Source organism: Epinephelus lanceolatus, chromosome 4 (genome assembly GCF_041903045.1).
Source record: "Epinephelus lanceolatus isolate andai-2023 chromosome 4, ASM4190304v1, whole genome shotgun sequence".
Classification (NCBI taxonomy): domain Eukaryota; kingdom Metazoa; phylum Chordata; class Actinopteri; order Perciformes; family Serranidae; genus Epinephelus; species Epinephelus lanceolatus.
In genome coordinates, this window is record NC_135737.1 from 33587536 (window position 1) to 33612661 (window position 25126).

The window sequence follows — 25126 nt, forward strand, 5'->3', positions numbered from 1 at the left end:
CAATTAGAGTCAGGTGATGAGTAACAAGGGCTGAGTTTCTGTGTTGTGTGGAACTGCGGATTTATTCCAGTTCGCTTGAAATTAGAAGGACAACAGGAGATGATGACTAAGAGTACAGGCGTGTTGAGGCTCTAAAATTAGCATTCAATAAGTCATTTAATTTTGCAGGTGCAGGTCTCAAAAAGCCACAAATGAACCACTGATCTTCACATTAATGTGAGTCAATGAGAGGAAATTCTTGAAAAGGGGTTTCAGAGGGAAGTGACCAATGCAGTGCCCTGTCAGAACTCCAAAGCCACCAAATACATCTGCTTATTTGTTGTGGAAAAGCAGCTGTTGAAGTGCAGTTTTCCACACTGACCTCAGTGACTCATGCCCATTCTGACATCTACACTGAATGTGTGTGTGTGTGTGTGTCCTCGTTACTCATACCTCATCTATTACAGGCTTCAGGGTAACCGCCAGGTAATTCTTTCCCACAATCTTCATCATGTCATCAATGCAGCGTGCTGCCAGTGAGTTGCCTCGGAATATAGTGTTAGCCTCCCTGTGTGGACACAGAAATATTCCACCAACATCAACCAGACATTATCACCAGCTCTGACTACATCATAACATTTTTTTAAGTTATGGACATCATTTCGTCTTCATATTCATTACATAGGTATCACATTTTGTGCACCATCTCATCCATTGTTAGACAGTTTCACAAGTTTATCAAAGTGAAAATAAAAGTAATATGAAACGTATCAGATTCCCATTTTCAGAGCTGCTTCCTGTTTTAAATTCAGCTTTGGTTAAATTATCACAGCCCCAAAAAATGATGGTCAAACACTACAAAATTAGGTTGTCAAAAAAGGAACTTTACTTAAATGCTTTGAGGCTTTGAGAGGTAACAGCGTGGCCCATGATATTTATCTTGTACATGTCTAAGAGTCTACACGCCACTGTGTACCTGTACTGTACTATAATGTACTGTAGGTTGCATGTGTAAGTACTCACTGAGTGTTCTCCAGCTCTAGTGCTGCCACAGCAGAGACAAAAGGCACAAAGCGATTGTGGTGGAGCAGCAGTCGAACCGTGGGCAGAACAGCCTCGTATCGCTCTCTGCAGATGTCCCCCAAAATGTGTGCTGCTGACGCCGAGATGGGCTGAAGGAGGGTGAAATATAATGAGAGTATTTAGAGGAGGTGAAACTGATCAACTTCATTATTATATTTCTAACACATTTTACAAACAAAGGAAAAGCTGAAGCGTCTGTCTCACCTTCACATCTGGGGATTTGAGCAGCAGGTTGCAGAGTGGTGTGTAGCAGGTAGATGGCAGCACCGTGTCTTCTATGTAGGTCAGCTTCAAACGCAAGGATCCCAAATCATCAGACTTGGACTTGCTGCCATTCCCTTTAGGCTGGAGGAGATACCTGTTAGAGCACAGGAAGAAAGACACCATGTTACTGTGGTACGTGGAAAAACAAGCGTTTTCAACTTCATGACCGACCAATTTCCTTAGAAACCGACCAAGTTCAACCTAACAAACCTAGCACACACAAAACATAACACAACCTACCTAAAATTACACATGGGCCTAATAATTTTAGGCTCACTACCAGATTCAGAAAAATGGAGGCTGATGGGATGGTTGATCCTGCTGACCTGAAACCATCTGCTCAATACATCAGACACTAACTGTGCTATTATTATGGGTAAAAAAGGACAGCTAAAAGGAAAAAAGGAGAGTATCTGCACATGGAATTAAACCTCTCAAAATAAAGAACAAAAAGTATCTTCATCAATATTTTTTGTTTCTGATGTTTCTGTTAAACACCACACATACATAAGCAACTTACAGAGTCGTTGAATAGGAGAAATACTTTCAAGTTTGGGGCAACACTTACACTTATACATCCTTCAAAAGAGAGCAATCAGGACAGTTCACAATGTGGGGTACAGGAAACACACACGACCACACTGTTTTTTTAAAGTCACATGCATTCAATTTTTTAGATCTGGTCAGATTTAAAACTACAATAATCATGTTTAAAGTGCAAGATAATTCACTTCCAGGCAACATTCACAAGATGGTTTGTGACCGGGGGGGGGGGTTATAATTTCAGAGGGGTCTGTGTATTTTCAGTGTGCAAATACAAAAAATATATTTTTGGCAGATATATAGACGAGGAAAGGTTGTGTTAGGGGAGTGCATATTTATTTTGTAACACTGGGTGGTACTTGGACACTTATATATTAGTTGTAAATAAAGTTGGGAATTTGTTGAAACAATTTATGAGTTAAAAGCAGAAATGTAAGAAAAGGGGTAGAGACATAAACTTTACTTCTACCTACTCCTTTATAGAAACTGTTATCTTTGTCTTTTTTGTTTTTTATTATGTTTATTTCTTTATTTCTGGTTTGAGATTAAGTCATTTATTCATTCATTTGTTTTCTAACTGGGATAATGCTGCCCTTGGAAATAAATCAGCATCACAAAGCTCTTCTAGATCAGCCTTTAACATGTTTTACCCAACGAGCATGGAAGCTCTTTGCAAAAATAATAAAACGGGACACAAAAACAAACAGAAGATTCTTGAATGATGTGTTTAAACACATTAATGTCTGATGTATAATTCAAGAGACTATTAGAGATTAGGGCTGCAACTAATGACTGTTTAAATATTGATAAATCTGACAATTATTTTCACAATTATTTGAAAATTGTTTATCACAATTTCCCAGAGCACAAAGAGAAATTTTCAAAATGCTTCTTTGGTCCTATCAGCAGTCCAAAACCCAAAGACTCCTGATTTACTCTCATAAATGCGGAAAAAGAGCATCAGATTCTCACATTAACGAGGCTGAAACTGACATTTTTGCATTAAAAAAATGACCAAAACGATTAATTATCAAAATAGCTGGTGATAAATTTCCTTTCTATCAGCTAATCTACTAAACGACTGATGATTGCAGCTCTACTGCGTATACACTAATACACCTGGAGGGTATTCTACTGTAGCTACTGTTGCTCTGAAGTGTCACCAAGATGAAAGTAGCTCAAACTCCTCATAAAAAGCAGCTCCAGGAACGACTCAGTGAAGCTAACACCTACTTGTATACACCCTAGAAGCAGGAAGACAGCTGTTTTAGCAATTCTGATGGACTAAATACCTTTGACTTAAAATCAAAGGATTTGTTAAATAGGTAAGAGAATACTGCTCATATTTCTGCTGCATGCACGTCTCCCAAAGAGCCAAAAGGTGGAGCAAAACACAAAATGATTAAATGCAGAGTTGAGCTGCAGTGCTTCAAAAAGCTGCAGCTACATACAGTGGGCTCGTCCATAACCTGCCTGAGCTGTAATCACGCTACACAGAGTCATTTCTAGGAAGAAGTGAACAGATCACCTGTGCTGATTTCATGAAGCTGAACAGTTGTTAAGTGTATGGAACATGGACCATTTCCAGCATAAACACAGGACATGAGGTACTGCCACCATGCAAAAAGCCACCCACGCACTCAACTCACGGCCCTCATGTACTAACAGATTGCTATCTGGCATAATCCCATATCACCTACACTGACGCAAAGCTAGGAAACACCCACACAGAGGAAGAACTGCCAAACGCTGAGGAATCCAGGGTGATTTTTCAAATCATCTTAAAGCTATGGAAAACTTAACAGTTCAGGTTGTCCCAGTGAATGAGCAGGGAGGAGTCGCTCAACATAACGACTCTAAAACAAGAAGCTCTACAAGTGATTGTGTTGATGACTTGTACTCTCCTGTATTCTTACAATTATGTATGCTTCTTATGTTCTTGTATTTTCTTCTACATGTTGTCTTTTAATGTAAAGCACTTTGAGTTTAAGCATAATAAAATGTGCTATATAAATAAAATTGCCACTGCCAAGTGTGAAGACCTGATCTAGTTTAGACGAAGGTGACCAGGCCATCACGTCAGAGCGACTTCAGTCTACTAACACTACTTCATTTAAAAATAATCTAATACATTTATTGATAAAACACAACGACTTTTGCAGGGACAGGACAAGAGCACCCTGGACTTATTTCCAGTTATGTCCCTGATGTTTCTGCAGTCCAGTAAAAATCACATCTCTAGTTGATAACAAACACGAGACAGGAGTGGTGCATGTACGCTGCACAGATCTCCCATTATCTCACCTGGAAATCTAATATGGGCCGATTTATTTTTAGCCACGGCAGGACAAAAAGGCATTTAGTGAGAAACAACAGGCCCATGTACGTGAAAACATTTGACTGCATGCAGTTGACGTAAATGTGAAGAGAGTGTGGCGGACTGGCAGCTCTACTAAAGTGCTTGCAGCAACAACATGATCTAGTTAAAGCAAACTGTTGAACAGAGGCTAATCAGTGTCAAAGTGAGCTCAGACGTATGACATCATGTGATACATACAGTACAGGCCAAAAGTTTGGACACACCTTCTCATTCAATGCGTTTTCTTTATTTTCATGACTATTTACATTGTAGATTCTCACTGAAGGCATCAAAACTATGAATGAACACATGTGGAGTTATGTACTTAACAAAAAAAGGTGAAATAACTGAAAACATGTTTTATATTCTAGTTTCTTCAAAATAGCCACCCTTTGCTCTGATTACTGCTTTGGCATTCTCTCGATGAGCTTCAAGAGGTAGTCACCTGAAATGGTTTTCCAACAGTCTTGAAGGAGTTCCCAGAGGTGTTTAGCACTTGTTGGCCCCTTTGCCTTCACTCTGCGGTCCAGCTCACCCCAAACCATCTCCATTGGGTTCAGGTCCAGTGACTGTGGAGGCCAGGTCATCTGCCGCAGCACTCCATCACTCTCCTTCTTGGTCAAATAGCCCTTACACAGCCTGGAGGTGTGTTTGGGGTCATTGTCCTGTTGAAAAATAAATGATCGTCCAACTAAACGCAAACCGGATGGGATGGCATGTCGCTGCAGGATGCTGTGGTAGCCATGCTGGTTCAGTGTGCCTTCAAATCCCCAACAGTGTCACCAGCAAAACACCCCCACACCATCACACCTCCTCCTCCATGCTTCACAGTGGGAACCAGGCATGTGGAATCCATCCGTTCACCTTTTCTGCGTCTCACAAAGACACGGCGGTTGGAACCAAAGATCTCAAATTTGGACTCATCAGACCAAAGCACAGATTTCCACTGGTCTAATGTCCATTCCTTGTGTTTCTTGGCCCAAACAAATCTCTTCTGCTTGTTGCCTCTCCTTAGCAGTGGTTTCCTAGCAGCTATTTGACCATGAAGGCCTGATTGGCGCAGTCTCCTCTTAACAGTTGTTCTAGAGATGGGTCTGCTGCTAGAACTCTGTGTGGCATTCATCTGGTCTCTGATCTGAGCTGCTGTTAACTTGCGATTTCTGAGGCTGGTGACTCGGATGAACTTATCCTCAGAAGCAGAGGTGACTCTTGGTCTTCCTTTCCTGGGTCGGTCCTCATGTGTGCCAGTTTCGTTGTAGCGCTTGATGGTTTTTGCGACTCCACTTGGGGACACATTTAAAGTTTTTGCAATTTTCCAGACTGACTGACCTTCATTTCTTAAAGTAATGATGGCCACTCGTTTTTCTTTAGTTAGCTGATTGGTTCTTGCCATAATATGAATTTTAACAGTTGTCCAATAGGGCTGTCGGCTGTGTATTAACCTGACTACTGCACAACACAACTGATGGTCCCAACCCCATTGATAAAGCAAGAAATTCCACTAATTAACCCTGATAAGGCACACCTGTGAAGTGGAAACCATTTCAGGTGACTACCTCTTGAAGCTCATGGAGAGAATGCCAAGAGTGTGCAAAGCAGTAATCAGAGCAAAGGGTGGCTATTTTGAAGAAACTAGAATATAAAACATGTTTTCAGTTATTTCACCTTTTTTTGTTAAGTACATAACTCCACATGTGTTCATTCATAGTTTTGATGCCTTCAGTGAGAATCTACAATGTAAATAGTCATGAAAATAAAGAAAACGCATTGAATGAGAAGGTGTGTCCAAACTTTTGGCCTGTACTGTATGTCAAAATCAAACTAGAGTTTTAAGCACAGTATCTGTTGCATGAAAACCAAAGGTACAGACAGGCTGTTTAGAGTAAATAACACCAGAATTCCTGAAGTCACCGGAAAATATAAAGGGATGGACAGAAACCAGAGGATGTGCAGCCTCTGTGATGATAATCACGTTTGAATGTCAGAATGTGAGCTTAATGACTTACAGAGACAGGTATTATTTAAACCGTTCATCTATGTTTAAATTAAAAGTAATTTGTTAACTAGGCTTTATTGAAGAATGTCCTTCTTCTAATGATTGTTCTTTTATTATTATCTCACACTTGTGTTAGGATGTCACACACCTTGACATGTTTGGGCGGAAACTTCCGCCTTCCTCAGAAGTGTCACTTGGTGGTGGTTGTGATGCGTCTTTATCTGTCAATCAGCTGATATTAGGGAGGCGTGACCGTCCTGTCAGTTTTGACAGGACGATCACACCACCTGCTGTCCCCACCGCCTCTCCAGGGCGCTGCTCCAGGTGTGGGAGAGTATGTATGCCCCCTCATCTCTGTTCATCATCCCTGGGCACCGCTTCCTTATTTCGATAGCCTCCTTGATCCAACGCCGGTATTTGTTGTGTGTGTAGCAGGTGGCGTGACTGTCCTGTCAGTCACGCTCCCTAGTATCAGCTGATTGACCGATGAGCTGATAAAGATGCGTCATAGCCACCACCAAGTGACACTTCTGAGGAAGGCAGAAGTTTCCCCCGAAACATGTCAAGGTATGTAACATCCTAACACATGTCTGAGATAAAAGAACAACTAAAGTCTTCATCAGAAACTAAAGACATAATGAACACCATTGAACTATGTCCTTCCTCTGTTTCAGTAACACGCCTTGTGCCATTGTTTTGTTACTGTATGTAATGTTTGTGCTCCACACCATGTGATATGGTCGTGAGTCAAATAAATGAAATAAATTATGAGGTGAATGGGAAAAAAGTAAACACAATATTAACAAAAAAGTGGTTTTGCTCAATGTATTTTTAACTATGTTTGATTATTGGATTATTGTTAGTAGATAAAAGAGGTGTAACACAAAGCTACTGTCTGTATCTGTTTATTTTACAGTAATGTCTGCATCACTGTGTTCATATCAACACTACGAGTTCGTTCGGCCTTCCCCCAGGAGCTGTCAGAAATTGTCTAAGCTGCTTTATTTTCTGTGTTTAACTGATTTCTACTTTCATTTATACTCTTGACATTTACTTTATGTTTAGTCGCTCAAAAAATATTCAAATATTTAAAATAATTAAATTAATATAAATATTTTAATGAATATAATATATAAATCATAATATTTATATGTAATGTTATATAAAAATATAATATTTATTCATTTTATACATATATATGTATATAATTAATAAATTATATGACTGACTCTAACTGGTTAAAATATAAAGTGACTTATAATAGCAACCACATTTTCAGTTTCGGCTACAAACTTTTTTTTTTTTTTTTTATTAACAGTTTAATTCTTATTTCTTTCTTTTAGATATTTTGATGTACCTTAATTAATCCCGTGAAAAAAAGATTTGTAATTGAACCACATCCTTAACAAACAAGAAAACTAGTCTAAATTGAGTTTAAATAAAAGATTTTTAAACAGGTGTTTTGTGGAAAAGGACAGTGGAAAGAGAACTGACGGTTGTGGAAAATAAAAGTCAGAAGAGTTAATTAAATCTGATGGATGTGACCCATGATCTGGAGCTAGAACAAACATTTTTCTTTGATTTTCATAATGGATTTTTGGATGTTTATCTTCGGTGAACATCGGAAATCCACCACTGGCACAACCACAGTAAAGAGTGAGCTTAGCAGACGTTTCAAATAGTGTAAGTCTTGTGACAGGAGAAAAAAAAGCAGAATTATGGATGCTGGTTGTGTTTGTTTGGAGCAAAATAATGTCAGAAATTAAAAAACAAAAATCTTCTGTCCCATCCGTACCAGGCTTTGTGGATGTGGTCGCTCCGCAGGATCTTGACCGGGACCCGCGTCTCCCCCAGAAACACATCCTGAGCCAGATTCTCATTGTTCCACAAATCAACTCTGCAAAGGCAGAAGACAGGAAGTGAGGAAAGTATTTCATCTCTAAATATACGCCATCAAATGTACATCCAGGAAGGCACATTTTTCATTGCTGTGTGTGTTCAGCACAAACACATAAACACCCAGTTCCAATATGGCAAAAAGGGACAAAATAAATGTCACTACTGGAGTGGTGCTTACCTGCTTGGTGCATAGAAGCCAATACAACACCCGTGCAATGACACCACCTCAAATCCAAACCTCAAACCCATGCATGAGTGTTTACCTTTGACTCTGTCTAGTCTTACCCAGTGAGCTATGAGTCCACTGTGAGGGAAGCCCCACATATCCTTAACCAGAAACCAAGGCTCTCTATCAGTAGTCAGAACACACCAGATCTAAATTCACTTTTTTGTCCTCAAGTTGTTAAGAAATAATTTTTCTTCTGTCAAGACTATAGAGGGGAAACAAGAGAGAGAGAGGCAGGGAGGGAGAGTCACAGAAAGTGAAACATACAAAGGAGAGGAGGGGGAGAAAAACAAACTTACTTGATCTCAAGTTTTTCAATGTCCTCGTCCTCCACTTGGAAATGAGACTTTTTAGAGTAGCTGCTGGACCGTGTGACCTGAGGGTGGACATGCCAAAGCTTATTTACAGGCTTACTTACACAAACAGTGTTCAAGTGAGCCGAATAAAAGTTACCTCAAAGAAGAAGGTCTCTTCAAACTGAGGGTTGCTGGTTTTCTTCTTTACCTTTGTTTTCTTTTGGTCAGATCTGAGGAGGCACATTAGAGAAACTATGTCACATCACAAACTGATCATCACAAGAGCTACTCTGCCTTACATGTGGTTACCATCGCTTTTTAGATTCCGTTTTGATTTCTGTGCATCAAGATTACAGCCATTTATAAAAATCTTCAATGAGGAACATCAATTTTTTTTTTTTTTTTATCTAGTGATCTAAACAAAGCTCACAGTGTCACCAGTGTACTCAAGATTAGATCACTGCGAGTCATGACACTACCGCCTCAGCCTCAGTTTCCTTTAGCGACTGCAGTTTGCTGCAAAATGGATCAAAGATAGCACACTAGTGTTAGCCACCCTCCGCTGGCTCAGTCCATTAAGAACTGATTTACATTTTATTGTGACACTTGTAATAACTGCTTTTTTAGGTCACATGGGGGCAAAAAACAAACACAATACTGTCATAACACTGTTCAGACCAACATTATAATTCATTTGGAGTCGAGTTTGTGTCCATATCAACTCCTGATTAAAATATCTGACCCTTTAGTTGCTAAATGCTCCACTATGTTCACCAGCTAGTCTCTAAGCTCTTAGTGAGGAGCAGATACTGTCCAGTAGGTTTTTAGAGCTTTTCCGCTGAAAAAAATGATGATGTGAGAGCGGTGACACTGAACCAAAACAGTTAAGGTGTGTGTCGGAGAGCCAAACAGTGACCTGCAATTATAAAGCTCTGTAGAGCCAAGGGGAGCAGCAGATTATGATGATTACTGGCTATAGGTTCATTACTATGACCAACCCCTTTCACGCTGTCGCATATTTTGACACAGTCATTTGATACATTGTTAGAAAAGCTTGATAATACACTACTTGCACAGTGTAGTGTGACGTATATCCATTCTAATTTCAAGTTTACTTTCTGTAAACTCTACAGTCATGTTACCTTCGCCTCTGACCTTAGTGATCCTTCACTTTCCACAGTTAGCTTTGTACATATTGTTGGTTTTGTATATAGTGTTTTTGATTATTTTAATAGCCAGATAAGCCAGTCAGCTAACCTAGCTAGCTACTAAAATGAATCAAATTTATGAGGCTGTAGCAAAGCTCTGAAAATCAGGCTAACGTTGGTGCTACTCTGAGTGGATAGCCAATGCCGCTAACAGTTATCTAAGACAGTGGTTCCCAACTGTTAGGTAGCAATCCCAAAGTGGATCATGGGTCGCATCCTGAATGGACTGCAAGCAACGTATGAGCGTGTCAAGTTAGTAAAAAACACACTTTATTTTGAAATACAGTTAATTCCAGCACATTTTGAAGAGCTGTTTCCTGCTGTAGAGTGAGTGACTAACGGACAACTACTTAACAAAGACAGCAAACTAGCTCGATGACATGGCCAAACGCAAGTACGACACTGAATAAATTGAACTGTGTGGACCTTGAACTAATGACTAAGAAGCACTCTACACCCATAGGTGGGGGCTGGAATCAAAAACACTATATACAAAAAGTAACAGTAAATGCTGTTAACAATATGAAAAAAGCAAACTGTGAAATGCGAAGTAGTGTTAACTAACTTAAGGACAAAACAGCACTGTGATTAGTAGGTTGGAAGCTAAAGTAAGGTTACTGTAGAGCTGACAGGTACCAGATATGATGTTCATAAAACGGATATATGTCACACTACATTGTGCATGTGGAGAAGGCAACACCTGATCTGTGTGTCTAATACTCCAGTTTAGTTTTATTTCTCTAGCTTTTTGTTTCTTAATTTTTAATTTGGAAAACAACTGTGCAGTGTTTATTTAAGGACATTGGTGCAAGTTTCCATTTATAATGATATATCATAATATTATTAATGCATAATCAAGAAGTTAAAAGGGAGCAAACATGCTGCTGATTCTACACCTAAAACATGTACAGAATATCATGTGTGTATGTTGTAAACCCTTGCTCCCTTTAGTTACCTGGCAGGTCCAATGAGTGACACGGTGGCGTAGGGGTCACAGTTCTGCCCACTGATCAAAGGCAGTCCCTGGCACTCTATTATCCTGGAGACACAGAAACAGGGAGGGACACCATTAATAAAAATGACTGTAGGACTGTGTTAATTCACATCATTACCACCACCTGAAGTATTAGTCAGAAATCATTTTTATGTACGTAGTTTAGCAGCAGAATTTGGGCAGACAATCCACTGCTCTTACTGTTACTGTCAAACTAATCATCTTAGAACAAAACAATATTTTAAACAATTATAAATCGACAGACTTGAAAGTGACGCAGACCTTGGGAGAGCTTAGCTTTCAACACCATGTCTTCCTGAGAGCATAAATGGTAAATAATTTCTTGTTGGTTCAACAGATGCCTGAGTGGAAATTCTAATGCTATTAAGCCTCTACAGCCTGCATTGTCACAGCACTGAGTAAAAACAAACAAACAAAAAAGAGGTTACTTGTAACAGGACACTTATGAACAATCAGGAAAACGTTTCCCCAGGAGGCACCACCGTACAAAAGCTGAGGTCTCTTAACCTCCAAACTTAACAGACAATTATGACTTTCAAAGAAGACATATTATCTTTGTATTGACGTGTTGAGTGTGCCACTACGGAACAGATCAGTGTGCAGTGGGCATCAACTTCAGTAACTTTAAAACCAACTCAATAGGCCAAGAAATAGCCCATAAAAAGATAAAAATCGACCTAACTCTTTCGTCACGAGTCACGACTCTTGTTTTCTTTCACACACGCTACACACAAACACATGATTATGATGTAAAAACTACTAATACAGTACATTTTTAACTTTTTACCTAAATTAAAATCAGGATAAACTCATGCATTCTATACAAAATAATACTTTAAACACCACTAATGCTTCTTAAAAATGCACTTCCTGTACAAAGAGCTAACTGATTTATGTTGACTCAGGACTAGGGTTGCAACAATATGAGATTTTTACAGTACGGTAACCATCTCAGAAAATATCGTGGTTTCACGGTATCAAGGTATTACAGAATTTGTATTATCATCAATCAGAATGACCCTTAAAACAATGAAAATGGAAGGCTTGTTGTTGTTTGAACAAATGTTTTTATACAATAATTAAAAATTGAAACCATTTTGTCCAGTTGCATTTTTTTCAATATTATAGATAAGCACACAATATGCTAACCATCAACTTTTATATCACGATATACCCTGAAACCAGTATACTGCTGCAACCCTGCTTAGGACAAAATAAAAATTTTCATTTAAAGCTGCAGTTGGTATCTTTTATGAAAAAATAACTTTCTGTTATATTTGAAACTGTCACCGTTTTGACACAGAAGTAAAATGAATATCATAAAAAAATAGCATACTCATCTGTCTACTCTATCGCCTTGTAGTGCTTCTAATGGCATTGTTGCACCTGAACATAAAAAATAAAACATCAGAGCCGAGGAGTCTCTAAAGCAGCTGTAAAACATGACACACCCTGCCTGCGAACTGCGGTCAAACTGTCAAACTAGGTAACGCTCAAGATTCTGTTACTGCATTGCTCACTTCTCGCCTCAAATGTTTCCAGAAACATATTTTAGTGTACTGTTTAGCTGTAAAATGAGAACATTTGTGACCCAGCTGCTACTTTGACAACAGTCAAGCCAAAACAAAACAAAACAAGACACGGCAGACCAACTGGAGCAAAACTCTCATTTTACAGCTTAACAGTACACATATTTTAGTGTACCGTTTAGCTGTAAAATGAGAACATTTGTGACCCAGCCGCTATTTTGAGAACAGTCAAGCCAAAACAAAACAAAACACGGCAGACCAACTGGAGCAAAACTGTCATTTTACAGCTAAACAGTACACTAAAATATGTTTCTGAAACATTTGAGGCGAGGCTAGTTTATTTTTGATCAGCGCTGACAGTTTGACCAAAGTTCAAAGAGTGATTCACATGATTGACAGGTATGTTATAAACTCCTCGGCTCTGATTGGTTGTTTTTTGGTGTGCCAGGGTAAATTCCAGCAAATGCCATTGGAAGAAGTAGGAAGAGAAGGAGGGACGTGATATATTTTTTTTTTTTTTTCTTTTACACAACATCTGTGTATATTCTCTTTCAGAATAGTGACAATTTCAGCAAATGCGGCAAGAAGTTATTTTCATAAAAGTTACCAGCTGTAGCTTTAAACTTCAAACACATCGCACAGTCTTGTGTGTTTTTCTATTTATTGGCTCATCCCTTCTTGTTGCGACACTGATTCCTGTAAGACGGTGTTGCATTTTGTTGGGGAAACAAGGGTCATGATGCCTGGAGGCAACACTGGACACAGAGGGCAAACATATCGTTATGAAGTTGGTTGTGATTCAAAACTATTTTATGTTTTATTTTTGTCAAATTCATCAGTTTTCAGGCTTCTTTAATCTGCCATCAATTGTCAGGATTGCTACTTAAAATTACATTGTTACCAACTCCTCAGTTCTCAAATGGCCATTGTGTCAACAGTTTAAAACAACACCATGCATTGATATAGAGGTGTTATGGTCTTCGTTTAGAAATTGTGCTTTGCCCTCATGTTTGGCTCGTGTCACACAGCGACCACTGCTTTTTTTTTTTTTTAAACAGGTGTTTTAGGTGACAACAAACAGACACTGTGGGCACCCTAAACAGGATGTTGCTGCTAAGCAGGAGTCACTGGAGAATAAGAATGAATTCATCACTAAGTGAGGCCAGAGGGAGAAGCCAAGCAGAGCAAATGTCAGGATGTTTGTGTATCATCTTCCAGGGTGTCATGACAATATTCCCTACAGTCTCCTTTACGTCTCTTATCTCAACCCCATCTCGCTCTGCTCCGACCATCTCTGGTGACTGAGTACGCTGCAACAGGATGACTAGAGGTGTGCACATGATAAGCTTCACACCTTATATTTCAACTTACACTTGTCTGATCAGGGTGTTGTTGGTAAAAAAAAAGAATCACCATCTATGCACACACACTGACAGTGAGCAGGTGAAGGATTAAGCAAACAATCCGAGAGACACAGTGAATGACGGCAGCAGAAAACCACAGCGGTTGCCGTGTGAGAAGCACAGGCTTCCTGCTCAGATGCCATCACTTCCTCCTCATTGCCCTGCTCTCCAAGTATGAATGGGGGATGCAAAACAACACATGTAAACAGCATGAGCGCTGACACGCACACACATATACTTGTGTACTTGTATGTATGTGTGTGTGTGTGTGTGTGTGTGTGTGTGTGTGTGTGTGTGTGTGTGTGTGTGCTCAATCTCATTCTTCAGTGAGTGCTTCCTTTTGAGCAGACCACACCCGAAGCCTTACATGTCATCTGGTGAACACTGACGACTTTTTGATGTCAAACGTACAGCTGGGCAGTAAATGTGACAAATAAGGTAATATAGTGACACACACAAAACCTAAAACAACCCACTGAAAGCTAAGATTGACAAATGATATGATCTTATCAGTGATGACTCCTTTTTAATAACTACCTTCACAACCTTTCTTTTGGTGTCTCTCTTATGTACCTCCAGTGTATGCAACTGAACATCATTTGACTGGCTGAAGTCACTGGAGCTCAGAGGAGAAGAGGAAATGTTTTCGAGCTACAGTTGTTGTTACGGCCTCTGAAACAAAGCTACAATACACTTTGTGTTTGTTTTCAGAATAGTGTGGACAAAGACACCCTGACCTTTCAGACTGTGCAGGACAGCGAGCTGTTGCGTGTTCCCATCAAACCACACAAAAGAGTCTGAGAAACTTAAAAACCTGATAATTATCCTTCATGTTTCTGTATTCACTTCTCTGATTCCTGATTGTGCAATATATATCTGTGGCTGAGGGTTCAAACGTTGTCTAATTTGTCTCTTTAATTTCCCCTTTTCATTATGACATGATGTGTAGTTGGTTTACACATGGATGTAGCTTGTGCTTTCTGAGTGCCTTGTATGCAAGGCTCCTACAGACATGTTTTTTAATGCCACTTGGAATGAAATTTAAGACCAATTTTTGTCACCATACTCAGACACCACAGTACCTCTGCTTTCTATACAGTCAAATGTTTGGAGATCTGTCGCTGCTGACCCCGGTGCTGGTATCGGAGAAGGGGGTGGAAACGTGGCAGAGAAAAGGGTAGAACAGAACTGGGAAATATCTGGCACTTGATGGTTGGCTTTGTGTTTGTCACTCTGTATGTGGGATTCCATTCCCCTGATTTCCATTGTTGTAGAGATTGAAAAACTTTTGGCAAAAATTACACCATGCCTTGTATGCATTGTCTTGTACTGGTTTCAGTCACGCTGCGATATCTCGGTTATTTTTGCTGAACTTCTGCACTTCCCCACGTCTCCCATGGTACAGTGACTGAGCAGAAGCCCAACTGTCTGCTAGCTAGCTGAAAATCCCGGCTAGAAACGAAGTAGGAGTGTTGCTGGTTCCACTATCATAATCTGTGTGACGTTTATGCGAGTATTTAGTAAATTATTCATAAAAATATGTCACCAATTATTGAGATTTTACAATGCAAAGTCAGTAAAAACAATGATAAAATCCTCCTCCCTATGTCTTAGCATTTGTAACACTTTTTGAAAGTTCAAGACATTTTAATAGCAGGTAAGGCCTTATTTTCAGATTAAATACCTCAATGCCTTTTAAGACTTTCTATGGATGTGCAGGAACCCTTTGTCTGTATTTTTGTATCTTGCTGCGCAAAGCACTGTGGCACCCCCATTGACACTGTCTAAATGTGTTACATTAGCGCATATCTTGGATTATTATCTCTGTACATTGCACATATTTGCTGTGCTGTGAACTTTTGCAGATCCCCTGATAAGAATTTTTGAGCATCCTGCACAAAACTATACTGCTTTCTCATCCTGAAACAGCTTTATTGCACACATTTGTTATGTTACAGTATTTTTTAAAGCACTGGTTCCCAACTGTCGGGTCGTGTTCCATTCTGAATTAACCGTAAGTGACTCACAAACACATCAAGTTTGTAAAAAACACACTTTATTTTTAAGTGCAGTGAATTTCCAGCACAGAGTTTTTATCTTGAAGTGCTGCATCCTGCTACAGAATGAGTGAATAACGGAGAGCAACTTAACAGAGACAGCAAACTAGCTTGGCGACATGGCCAAATGCAAATATAATGCTGAATATTTTAAACTGTGCGGACCTTGAACTAATAACTAAGGACAAATCTGGATCCTGTGACTGGACCAGTTGGGAACCACTGTTTAAAATTAACTTCTTCATATTTTAATTGCTATGTTTCTATTTTATATTTATGTTCTTGAGTGTTACAGTTATTTCCTTTAAATATGTTTATTGCATGTTTAATGTGTGCACCGAAGCCCAAAGCAAATTCCTTGTCAATAAACCTATTTGGTGATGAATCTTATTGTGATCCAACTGGATCAGGCCTCACCTGACTGTCAGGGAATCTTGGTACTCACCGGACAAGTAAGTGTTGACCTACGGAGCCGTTTTCTGTGATCACTTCATTCAGTCGCATCTCCAAATGGACTTTACCCTGTTGAACATGAGAAGAGGAGAGTGGCCGGTGAGAAGTTATACATTACTAAAAACATCTCACTCTTACATTAAAGCACATTTCACCAAAAAGAAGTTTCAAATTGAATCCCAAGTCAATATGTGGGTTGTAAAAAGAGATAGAAATGTAGGCTGCAGTAAAACTCCTCCACCTAACCACTAATATTTATTTTTTATTTCATTAACTTATTTAACCAGAAGTCCCACTGAGATTGAAAATCTCTTTTTAGACCTGGCCAAGGTAGCAGCCAATCAGAACACATTCAAAATCCACAATAAAACAGCAACTATTCAAACATAGTGGACTCTTGAGAAAAACAAGCACATGTCTCTGTCACCACATTCTTTATGATGCCCTTATATTCATCAATGGATATAAGTTATTCTAATTTTAGATCTTTATCTAAAGGTGCAGAATAGGAGAAAGCAGTTTCCCCCAGATCTGTTAAAACGCCGGGGTACATTAAAAAGCACCCACTTGGAGAAGCGTAGCTGGTAACTACCTGAGCTGACACACAGAAGGGTGCAGAGGTAGGCCGGAAGTTTGCCCAACATTGCTTTATAGATAAAACTATACCAGTGCTGTTGTCGGCGCGTAGACAATGACATCCAACCCACCCAATCATAAAGAACGCAGTGATAAGTGAGGGACTTTGCATGTGTAATAAAACGTAGAGACGCATGGTAAAATGGAAGAGGCTGCATGGTTTTTCTTAGCACTGAAAGTAAAACAAGATTTATTTCTAAAATAAAAGGCAGTGTTCACTTTAAACTTCCTAACTAGAGTGGCAATATGTACATTTAATGAAAGTTTGTCAGCTATCCTACCCTATTTCACTTAATATATGTGCACATATTTTCACTGCATTTTGTTTGAAACAGGTTGCCCATTTCCCTCTCTGTCTTTTTGTCCTTGTCCCAGACATGTGGCCCGGCTCAACCTCATGTTTCATGTTGTTTTAGGTTAATGGAGGTGCCATGTGTGACAAGAACTACAGCAGCTGTGAATTTTGTCATCACTCATAAAAGATCTTTACGGGGTCGGATGTGGTGAAGGCTGCCGGTCTCGCCTTCGGAAGTGTCAGAGAGAGAGAGAGAGAGAGAGAGTGAGAGAGAGTGAGAGAGATAGAGAGCTAGAGAGGAAGAGAGAGAGAAAGGACTAAACAAAACGCCCACACACTTGCACTCTGTCTCTGCAATTCAGCACTTGGCTGAGATGGCGAGTAGTTCTGATGCAAGATAGGCCTTTAAGCCAATATAATACTTACTACTTTGCAAAGATCTAAGTGTGCAAATATCATCATTAAAAGGGGGGATAGGTGGTTGTAATGTGAGTGTTAATTTGCTGAATAATAAATGTGGTCAAAAAAAGTGTGTATTGTTTGTCCTCCTGTGCTGTTTTCTTTATTAACCGAGCTGGTTCACAGTGAAATAAAAGCTGCTCACAGGGTACATACACAGCCTCTGTTTGACTACAAACCAAGCCGGAGAGGCATTGCAATAACACCTCCATCACTCACTGATGTAACTTTGCAGTTGAAAGTGTCTACTTGTGAGTGAATCAGTGTAGCAGCACATACCCAGAATAGTCTGGCGTGGGCTAATGGCAGCTAGAGTCAACACGTTAGCTACAGCAGCACAGAAGTGGTAGTGTGCTGTAGTTTCAGCCAACACAACCAGACCACAAAAACTATCTGATCAAAGAAATGTACAGTTGAAATAGAACAACCCACACACATGCCCTATATGTGACAGAAACAAGAGCTGCACACTGAAAAAGAGATCAATAAGATGCTGAAAGGCAAAAAAAGGACCGTTGTAACACATGCAACATACATAGGACCGAAAACACCTCATAAGTCAAGACTATAGCTGTAGTATCGTAATAATTAACAAATGCTACAGACAGCTGCAGTCAACTTTACAAGTATCTGGGCCGAATTCACAAAGAATGAACTGCGGCCGCTGATAGCACCTTGAATTGCACTTCATTTGCACCCGCAGTTTGCTCAGTCTTAACATCCTATTCACAAAGGATATTGCGCTAATGATATACCAGCTGAGTGCAGTTTGCCCCTGATTTCCCCCTGATTGCAATAAGCCACACATGGCAAAGTTTAAATGCTGGCTTTGCGCCAAGAACACCGTGGCAGAACAATGGCAGACTTTGTTTGGCAAAGTACTGAATACTGTATACCCTCATGTAGTGACGTCTGCTGGTGAGTCAGTCTAACAGTGTCGGATGGGTTGAGGCTGTGGATTTGACAAAGTTTGACCACTTTATCACTATTCCCTCTCACTTGTAGCTGTTTTTTCATTATCTTTTCAATTTAATATGAATTATGGAACCGTTTTTGTTCGCGTTTGTTTCCCCCGTTTTGTAAAAGAAATTATTGAAAGTTGCTTTTGAAGTGTGTGACACAAGTGCGTTTTGAGAACGACCACAGACTGTCACCTGTTCAACGCATCAATATCTTCGGATGCCATTAAAGTAATAATGATTAAATAATAATGTCAAAATATTATTTACAGACTGATTTAACAGATGATCACTGCTGCCACGATCACTGGAAAGTCTGGGTGAGAGGCTTCCACAGAGGAGGGCCCAGTTTGCACCAGCTTTCTAAAGACGCAATTTTTCTGCCAAATATATGCATATTACCTCATTTAAATATGTGCAAATAACACCGGAGCACCGAGACACAATCTGCTTGGCAGTGCAATTAGTGGAGCATTTCACCCTCTGCACGTGCTTTGTGAATTAGACGGTATCTGTTTGCTCCATTTTTACCGGTTTAGCGGCCGCAAAAGCCACACAATCCTTTTGTGAATTCGGCCCTCTGTCTTTATTTTAAAATGTTCAAATAATCATGGGAAACTTGTAACTTGCCTTGTAACACTTCAGAATATTTCCTGTTGGGCTTCCAGCAGACTGACATACTGGTTGTATAAACAATAAATTTAGGATTCTGGATTTAGGCAGAATGCAAATTATAAGCAACCATCTTGTATACAGTTGCATTGAAAGACCAGCTACATTAGCATGATAAAAAAAGATGCAAGTGATTTGGTGACTTTAAGGATTTTAGCCAGACTTTTGAAACACAACACGAAAGTCCAGATTTATAGGTTTTGTTCAAATTTAAATCTGTCAGGTGGTAAAAATAATGACTTTCAAAACAATAACACTGATCTATCGATTTACTATAGTGGTGTTTTTCTCAATAATGTCCAAATCTCATCTTGCGCAGGACGGTCATGGCGTTTTCACCACACACACCAATTTGCAACCAGCTCCATCACAAACCTGTTAGATATCCTCTGGGATTCTTGTTTAAAAGTCAAGAAGTCTAAAACATGTTTTACTTCCTTTATGTCGTGACAATAAGAGCCTGCCAAAATCTTTCCAAATTAAGTCTGACATATTGAATTTAATTTTCCTGCAACCAGACGGCTGTGATACTTGCATTCAGTTTTTGAGCGGGGGCTGACCGTGGCAGTCAACTGTTGAGCCCAAAACAAAAAAAAAAAACATACACACACACACGCATTTTAGCACCATTTTGGAAATAATCTCGACCCATATTAATATTAACACATATCACATAACCATTCATGAGCACTGGACATGTGTGTGTCGATATAAACAGGAAGAAGAGATGGTGAAAAGTAACACCAGAGAGTTCTTCTCTTTGACCAACATGAGGTTTGTTAATGAAAGTAACACGAGTATAAGGCGGTCGAGGTGTCAGAAAACACATTGGTAGTCATTTTGAAGAAAATACGGTAACATATTATCATGGTTCCGGCCGGGAGCATTATCCATCACCAGAGGAAGCCATGGCAACGGGAAAGGAGTACCGGAACAAGAAGGATAAAATCACAAAAGGTGCGTAGACCTAGCTATTATGTTTTGGCTTGACAAGCTGTGACTGCTAAGACCTAATCAGGAAACGAACTTGTGTCTGGTCATCATCATCGTCGTCTAAAAGTCTCTGTTTCACCCGTACAGACGCAAACACAACCCCAGAGTTTTCAAACTAAAACAGGATCAGCAGAATTTTAAAAGCTCTCTGTTTTAGGGGCTCAAAAACGCCAGGCTCCGGAGAAGTATGCATTTTAAAACGAAAACGTTTTTGTGTAGATGGAGTCCCTGGTTTTCGACCAGTTAAAACACGCAGCCTGGACAGAGACTATTATTAAACTGTACTTTCACATGGAAATAATCTTATCTGTATGCAAATCTTAGTCCACATGCAGGTGAATGTTCTGCTTGTTGTGTTGGGGCGCTGAAACATGTGAAAGCGTGCCTCCCCTGAGCCTGAAGTGAGCGGTGCAATCTCATTATCAGCAAGTTTAGTGGCAACTTGCAAGCATGTCTAATTTAAAGACAAAAATTATATTTATTACATTAAATTCAGGATGAGACATGCTATAAGTTGGATGGCAAATTTTTAAACCACATTTGTGAATCATCAAAACATTTAACTTTTGCAAAAAATTACCTGAACTTCTGAGTTAGGATCTACTGGATGAAGGCTAAACCAGTGCTCCTTGCCACTGTATTTACACAGGTCATCCTTCCGGATTGACACCTTGCCTGTAAAGACACAAACACACACACACACACACACACACACACATTAAACTACAACTCGTCCACTCCGATTTGAAAACACACTGCCTTACTGAATGCAACTTACCAACAGGTAGCTCCCTTTGGAAAACGCTCTTGGCATAAACATAGAAGGATAAACACTGAAATGGACGTGGGATCTCAAAGTAGAAGTCCTCTCCGTAGAAAGGGCTGTAAATAAAGGCAGAGGTTTAAATTAGCACACGAGGTTGAATCTAATGTGGAAAAAGGCAGTGTGAGAGAACATGACCAAGAGTGTGTGTAGTAGGTGGCTTAATTTGTGATGAACTGTAGACAGATTAGTGGCTATAGCCCGATTTGAGCCATGACACACATGTCAGCTTAATTAATGATTTGTTAAGACTGACGTTTGACTTCTTGACTGTGTGCAACACCAGCGTTATCTGATTTTAAACGCTTAGCCGAAAACACCTTTTTGAATGTCTCTGTGGTAAATAAAAATAAAATCATTTTGTATAAATTCATAAATTTGTATAAATTCATTTTGTGTTTTATTGAGTCAAAAGTCTTATTCACTTAAAACAAGTCATTTGCTAACAATACAAATAAACCTGCTTAAGATTAGGATGTTTTAATGCGTATGTGAGAACAGGCATCTACACCATGAGCGACAGGAAGACCTCATGATACCAAGATTTCTCTCTGCCCTCTGCATGGGGAAAATGCATTGTACACCGTTATAACTCCTCTTTCAAGTTGAACCTTGACTCCTTGCAGATAACCTGGTCCCACCACATCAACGTCTGCGGCTCAACCAGGTCTGCAGTACTTTGTCATTTATAAGCTGCAAACGGCAGCTACTATTATAAAGTAATGTGAGTGATGTCAACAGTATTAAATGGCTTGAGTGTTGCTGCATGCTACAAACTGTTAGTCACTTCTTGTACTTTATATGTGTCATTTCCTCAGCTACATCTTTGCCGTCCACCTGACCTAATTCTGTACTCTAAAATCCTGTGATCAGTAAATCAACTGCCTCATGTAATGTACAGCTGTTGGGTTATAACGATCATGTACTGTGATACATGGTTGTTTCATGGCCCAGATTATGTAGGAAAAAAACGGACAATCACTGAAATAACTTGGTGTTATCAGCAGACATTATCACATTTGAGCAGAGCTATCATAAGCACAGGATTTGTTAATTTCCTGGGAAATGAACCGTCTGAGCAGAAGGTGGACAACACAGGGTGCCCTTATGACTCATCGAGTTTGTGGGGAATGTTCTCGCTATGTTGTGGGTTTAAATCTGTCACTTTTGCCATCCATTCTCTCGTAAAACTGTCTTGTCATTTCCTTAATATGCAGCTGAACGGTGTACAAACCCCGCAACAATAATCTGTGAAGATGTTTTTGTACAATATTGCTCTACGCTCACCAAATTAAATGGGAAAATTACTAAATGGGATGAGTAAAATATCTGGAATGTGACAAAGATATCTGGAGAGTAAAATAAAAGATTTAGGCAGATAATACAGCTAAAAGCCAACTAAGGAAAGCTTTTATTCTACCAGTGACGGGTCCTTCCACTAGTAACAATAAAAATCCATCCGCTATACCTACTAATACTGTTTAATGTCATATGTGAACTTTCAGTGGAATTATTTTGTGAGGACATCAGGCTGGCAAATTAATGATTCTAAGCAAACTCTATTTAAAAGTGAATACAAGATGTTGTTGAAATTTTTGCACTGAACAGAAATTTGATTATGTAATATTAATAATTAAGCATGTATTTGTTGTCATGATATTTATCAATATCATGAAAATATTCTTTAGGGTTTCTACATTTTTTCATGAGTAAAATTCAAGCACTTTTCAAGCACTTTCAAGGTGTATTTCCAGCACCTTACACCTGTGGTAAATTACACATTTATATACAATATATACACTTAGTGGCCACTTTATTAGGTACACCTGGGTACTCGATACCTCTCAGGTACTGACCAAAAAAACTCCAAGTGGTACTGAAACTGCTCCAGTCAAATGATACCTGGATTTGATCGTTTTATACCCAGATCTAGAAAAAATACTATTTATATGTTATATTTTTGTATCTTGTGTTGCTCTCAGACAGTCACTACAAGCGCAATTTAACGTGACATGTGATTGGCTCACTACTGTAGCAGCTACCACCCATATAGTCTGTGGTGTGGTGAAATTGAGCATGGCGTATTTATAGAGTTGGAAGTTCAGCGTGCCAAGATGCCACCAAAACATTTAAAAGTACGGCTATACTACATGCCTGTGGTGTCTGGTGGCATCTTACGTAACTGAATGCTTCAATTTACGTGATGGGTATCGAAAAAAGTAGTCTATTGGCATGGGTACCACTTTAAAAGGTATTGGTACCCAGCCCTAGGTACACCTGTGCAATCTAGTCGTACAATCTGACTAATTTTATTTCTATATCTAAAAGCAAATTATTCCACCAGATAGTAATTTATTCTGAAAGTAATAATTTCAAGCCCTTACGAGCACTTTATTTAAACTCCAAGCACTTTTTACATCTTGGAAATACTACAGTAAAATTCAGCTGATTTCAAGGATGATTCTTATCAATACTGTGTTCAGCAATATCATCAAGCCCTAGCGAAAGGTCGGGTACAACCTACATTACCACCTACAAATTTGGGGTTTCCAGTCTACCCGACACCTGCATGACTTTAAACTGTGGGAAGAAATATGGAAGAAACCCATGCAGACACGAGGAGAACATACACACCTCTATTATTAAAACAGCATGTGCTACAATAACGTATGGCTCAGCAGCAAAGTGTTTAAATCTCTTGGGTTCAGCTTGGGACCTACTGCCCTGTAGGAGCTGGCACATACACAGAGGGCTCAAGCATCTGTGCCACTCCGTCCTGCCAACATGACTACCTCACGACCAACACCGCGAGGTAGACAGCTTGATCTGACACAGCCAATTGTAGGTTAAGCACTACCTCGACATACGTGCTGCCAGCAGATGGACCACCTGTCCCAAACAGACTGAACAGTACTTACACAGTTGTACTGGATTAACTGCTCATATGTTCAAGTCCGACTGCAATCCCTGTCTTTAAAATGTATTTTACGAATCACCTTCGGCCAGTTCAGTTGACGTTTGAGGGCATAAATTAAACATTAATGTAGCTTCATATTACAGAGTTTTCCTGCTGGGGATCAATAAAGGTGCATCTTAAAGTAATGGGCAGCTGGCATATAAACAACTTGGTAGACACTTGTGTGATGTGTGTCAACCAGTTTAAAAGAAGAACTTGAAGGAGTGCCAGTCAGACATGTCTGTCAAACATTACTGGAGTTTATGGCTCATGTGCCTTAATGAATTATACTTTACAATTCCACTTCAGTTTTTAAAAGAAAATCAATGGGGACCTGGAAATTAGCCTTGTAAACACACATATCTGTGTAAATATTTACTCCTAGTATTGAGCTAACCTGGCCCTGTAACTTGTAAATCCCCGCACTGATGCCTCCCTCTACCATTTATACATCTTGGACGGTGATACATCTTGCCTGACACTTCCGCACTGGGTTTGGCCAACAGATCCAGTGTACACCCACACATCCTCCTCAACATCACATGGATTTAAGCACTTGTAACCTTCCTATTCAACACACACTCAAACGTACACCCACTATACTACCGTCCTTTCTTTTGTCACCCTTGCTTCTAAATAACATGAGAATGCTCGGTAGCTCCACTTGACCACAACTGTGTGAACATGACTGCTTTATCCAAGGGATTAGCTGCAATTAGAGCTTCCACACAGCCTTTAAACCAATAGAAACAGGAGCCCATGCAACAGGCATGAGTCAAGCGTCATGAAATAAATTACAAGGAAAAAAAACAAAAAAAACACAGCGGGCAAAATCTGAGTGATTATTGAGATGTGCTAAACAGAGGCTAAGGTAGTTGAGAGTGACACAGAGAGAAAGGCAGGGGAGAGCGTGGGAGGACACACTTCCTCAGAGACTGTAAAATCCTTTTGAACGGCACCGAAATCAGGAGAGGGAGGGAAAAAAAACGAGCTGTTGTGAAATACCTCGAGAAGGCAGGCCCA

The 25126-nt window shown here is 39.6% G+C and overlaps 1 protein-coding gene across 1 annotated transcript in view; it reads right to left on the reverse strand.

Annotated features, from left to right (window-relative positions):
* rasa2 (RAS p21 protein activator 2) overlaps positions 1 to 25126 on the reverse strand; it is a 46291-nt gene that overhangs the window by 15132 nt on the left and 6033 nt on the right. Inside the window, exons 3-12 of the mRNA XM_033631365.2 lie at positions 21103 to 21206; positions 20905 to 20999; positions 16303 to 16379; positions 10809 to 10892; positions 8803 to 8875; positions 8649 to 8725; positions 8020 to 8121; positions 1267 to 1420; positions 1003 to 1151; positions 433 to 547 (exon numbers count right to left, since the gene is read on the reverse strand). Coding sequence (XP_033487256.1) covers positions 433 to 547; positions 1003 to 1151; positions 1267 to 1420; positions 8020 to 8121; positions 8649 to 8725; positions 8803 to 8875; positions 10809 to 10892; positions 16303 to 16379; positions 20905 to 20999; positions 21103 to 21206 — 1030 coding nt within the window. The remainder of the gene's footprint in view (positions 1 to 432; positions 548 to 1002; positions 1152 to 1266; positions 1421 to 8019; positions 8122 to 8648; positions 8726 to 8802; positions 8876 to 10808; positions 10893 to 16302; positions 16380 to 20904; positions 21000 to 21102; positions 21207 to 25126) is intronic.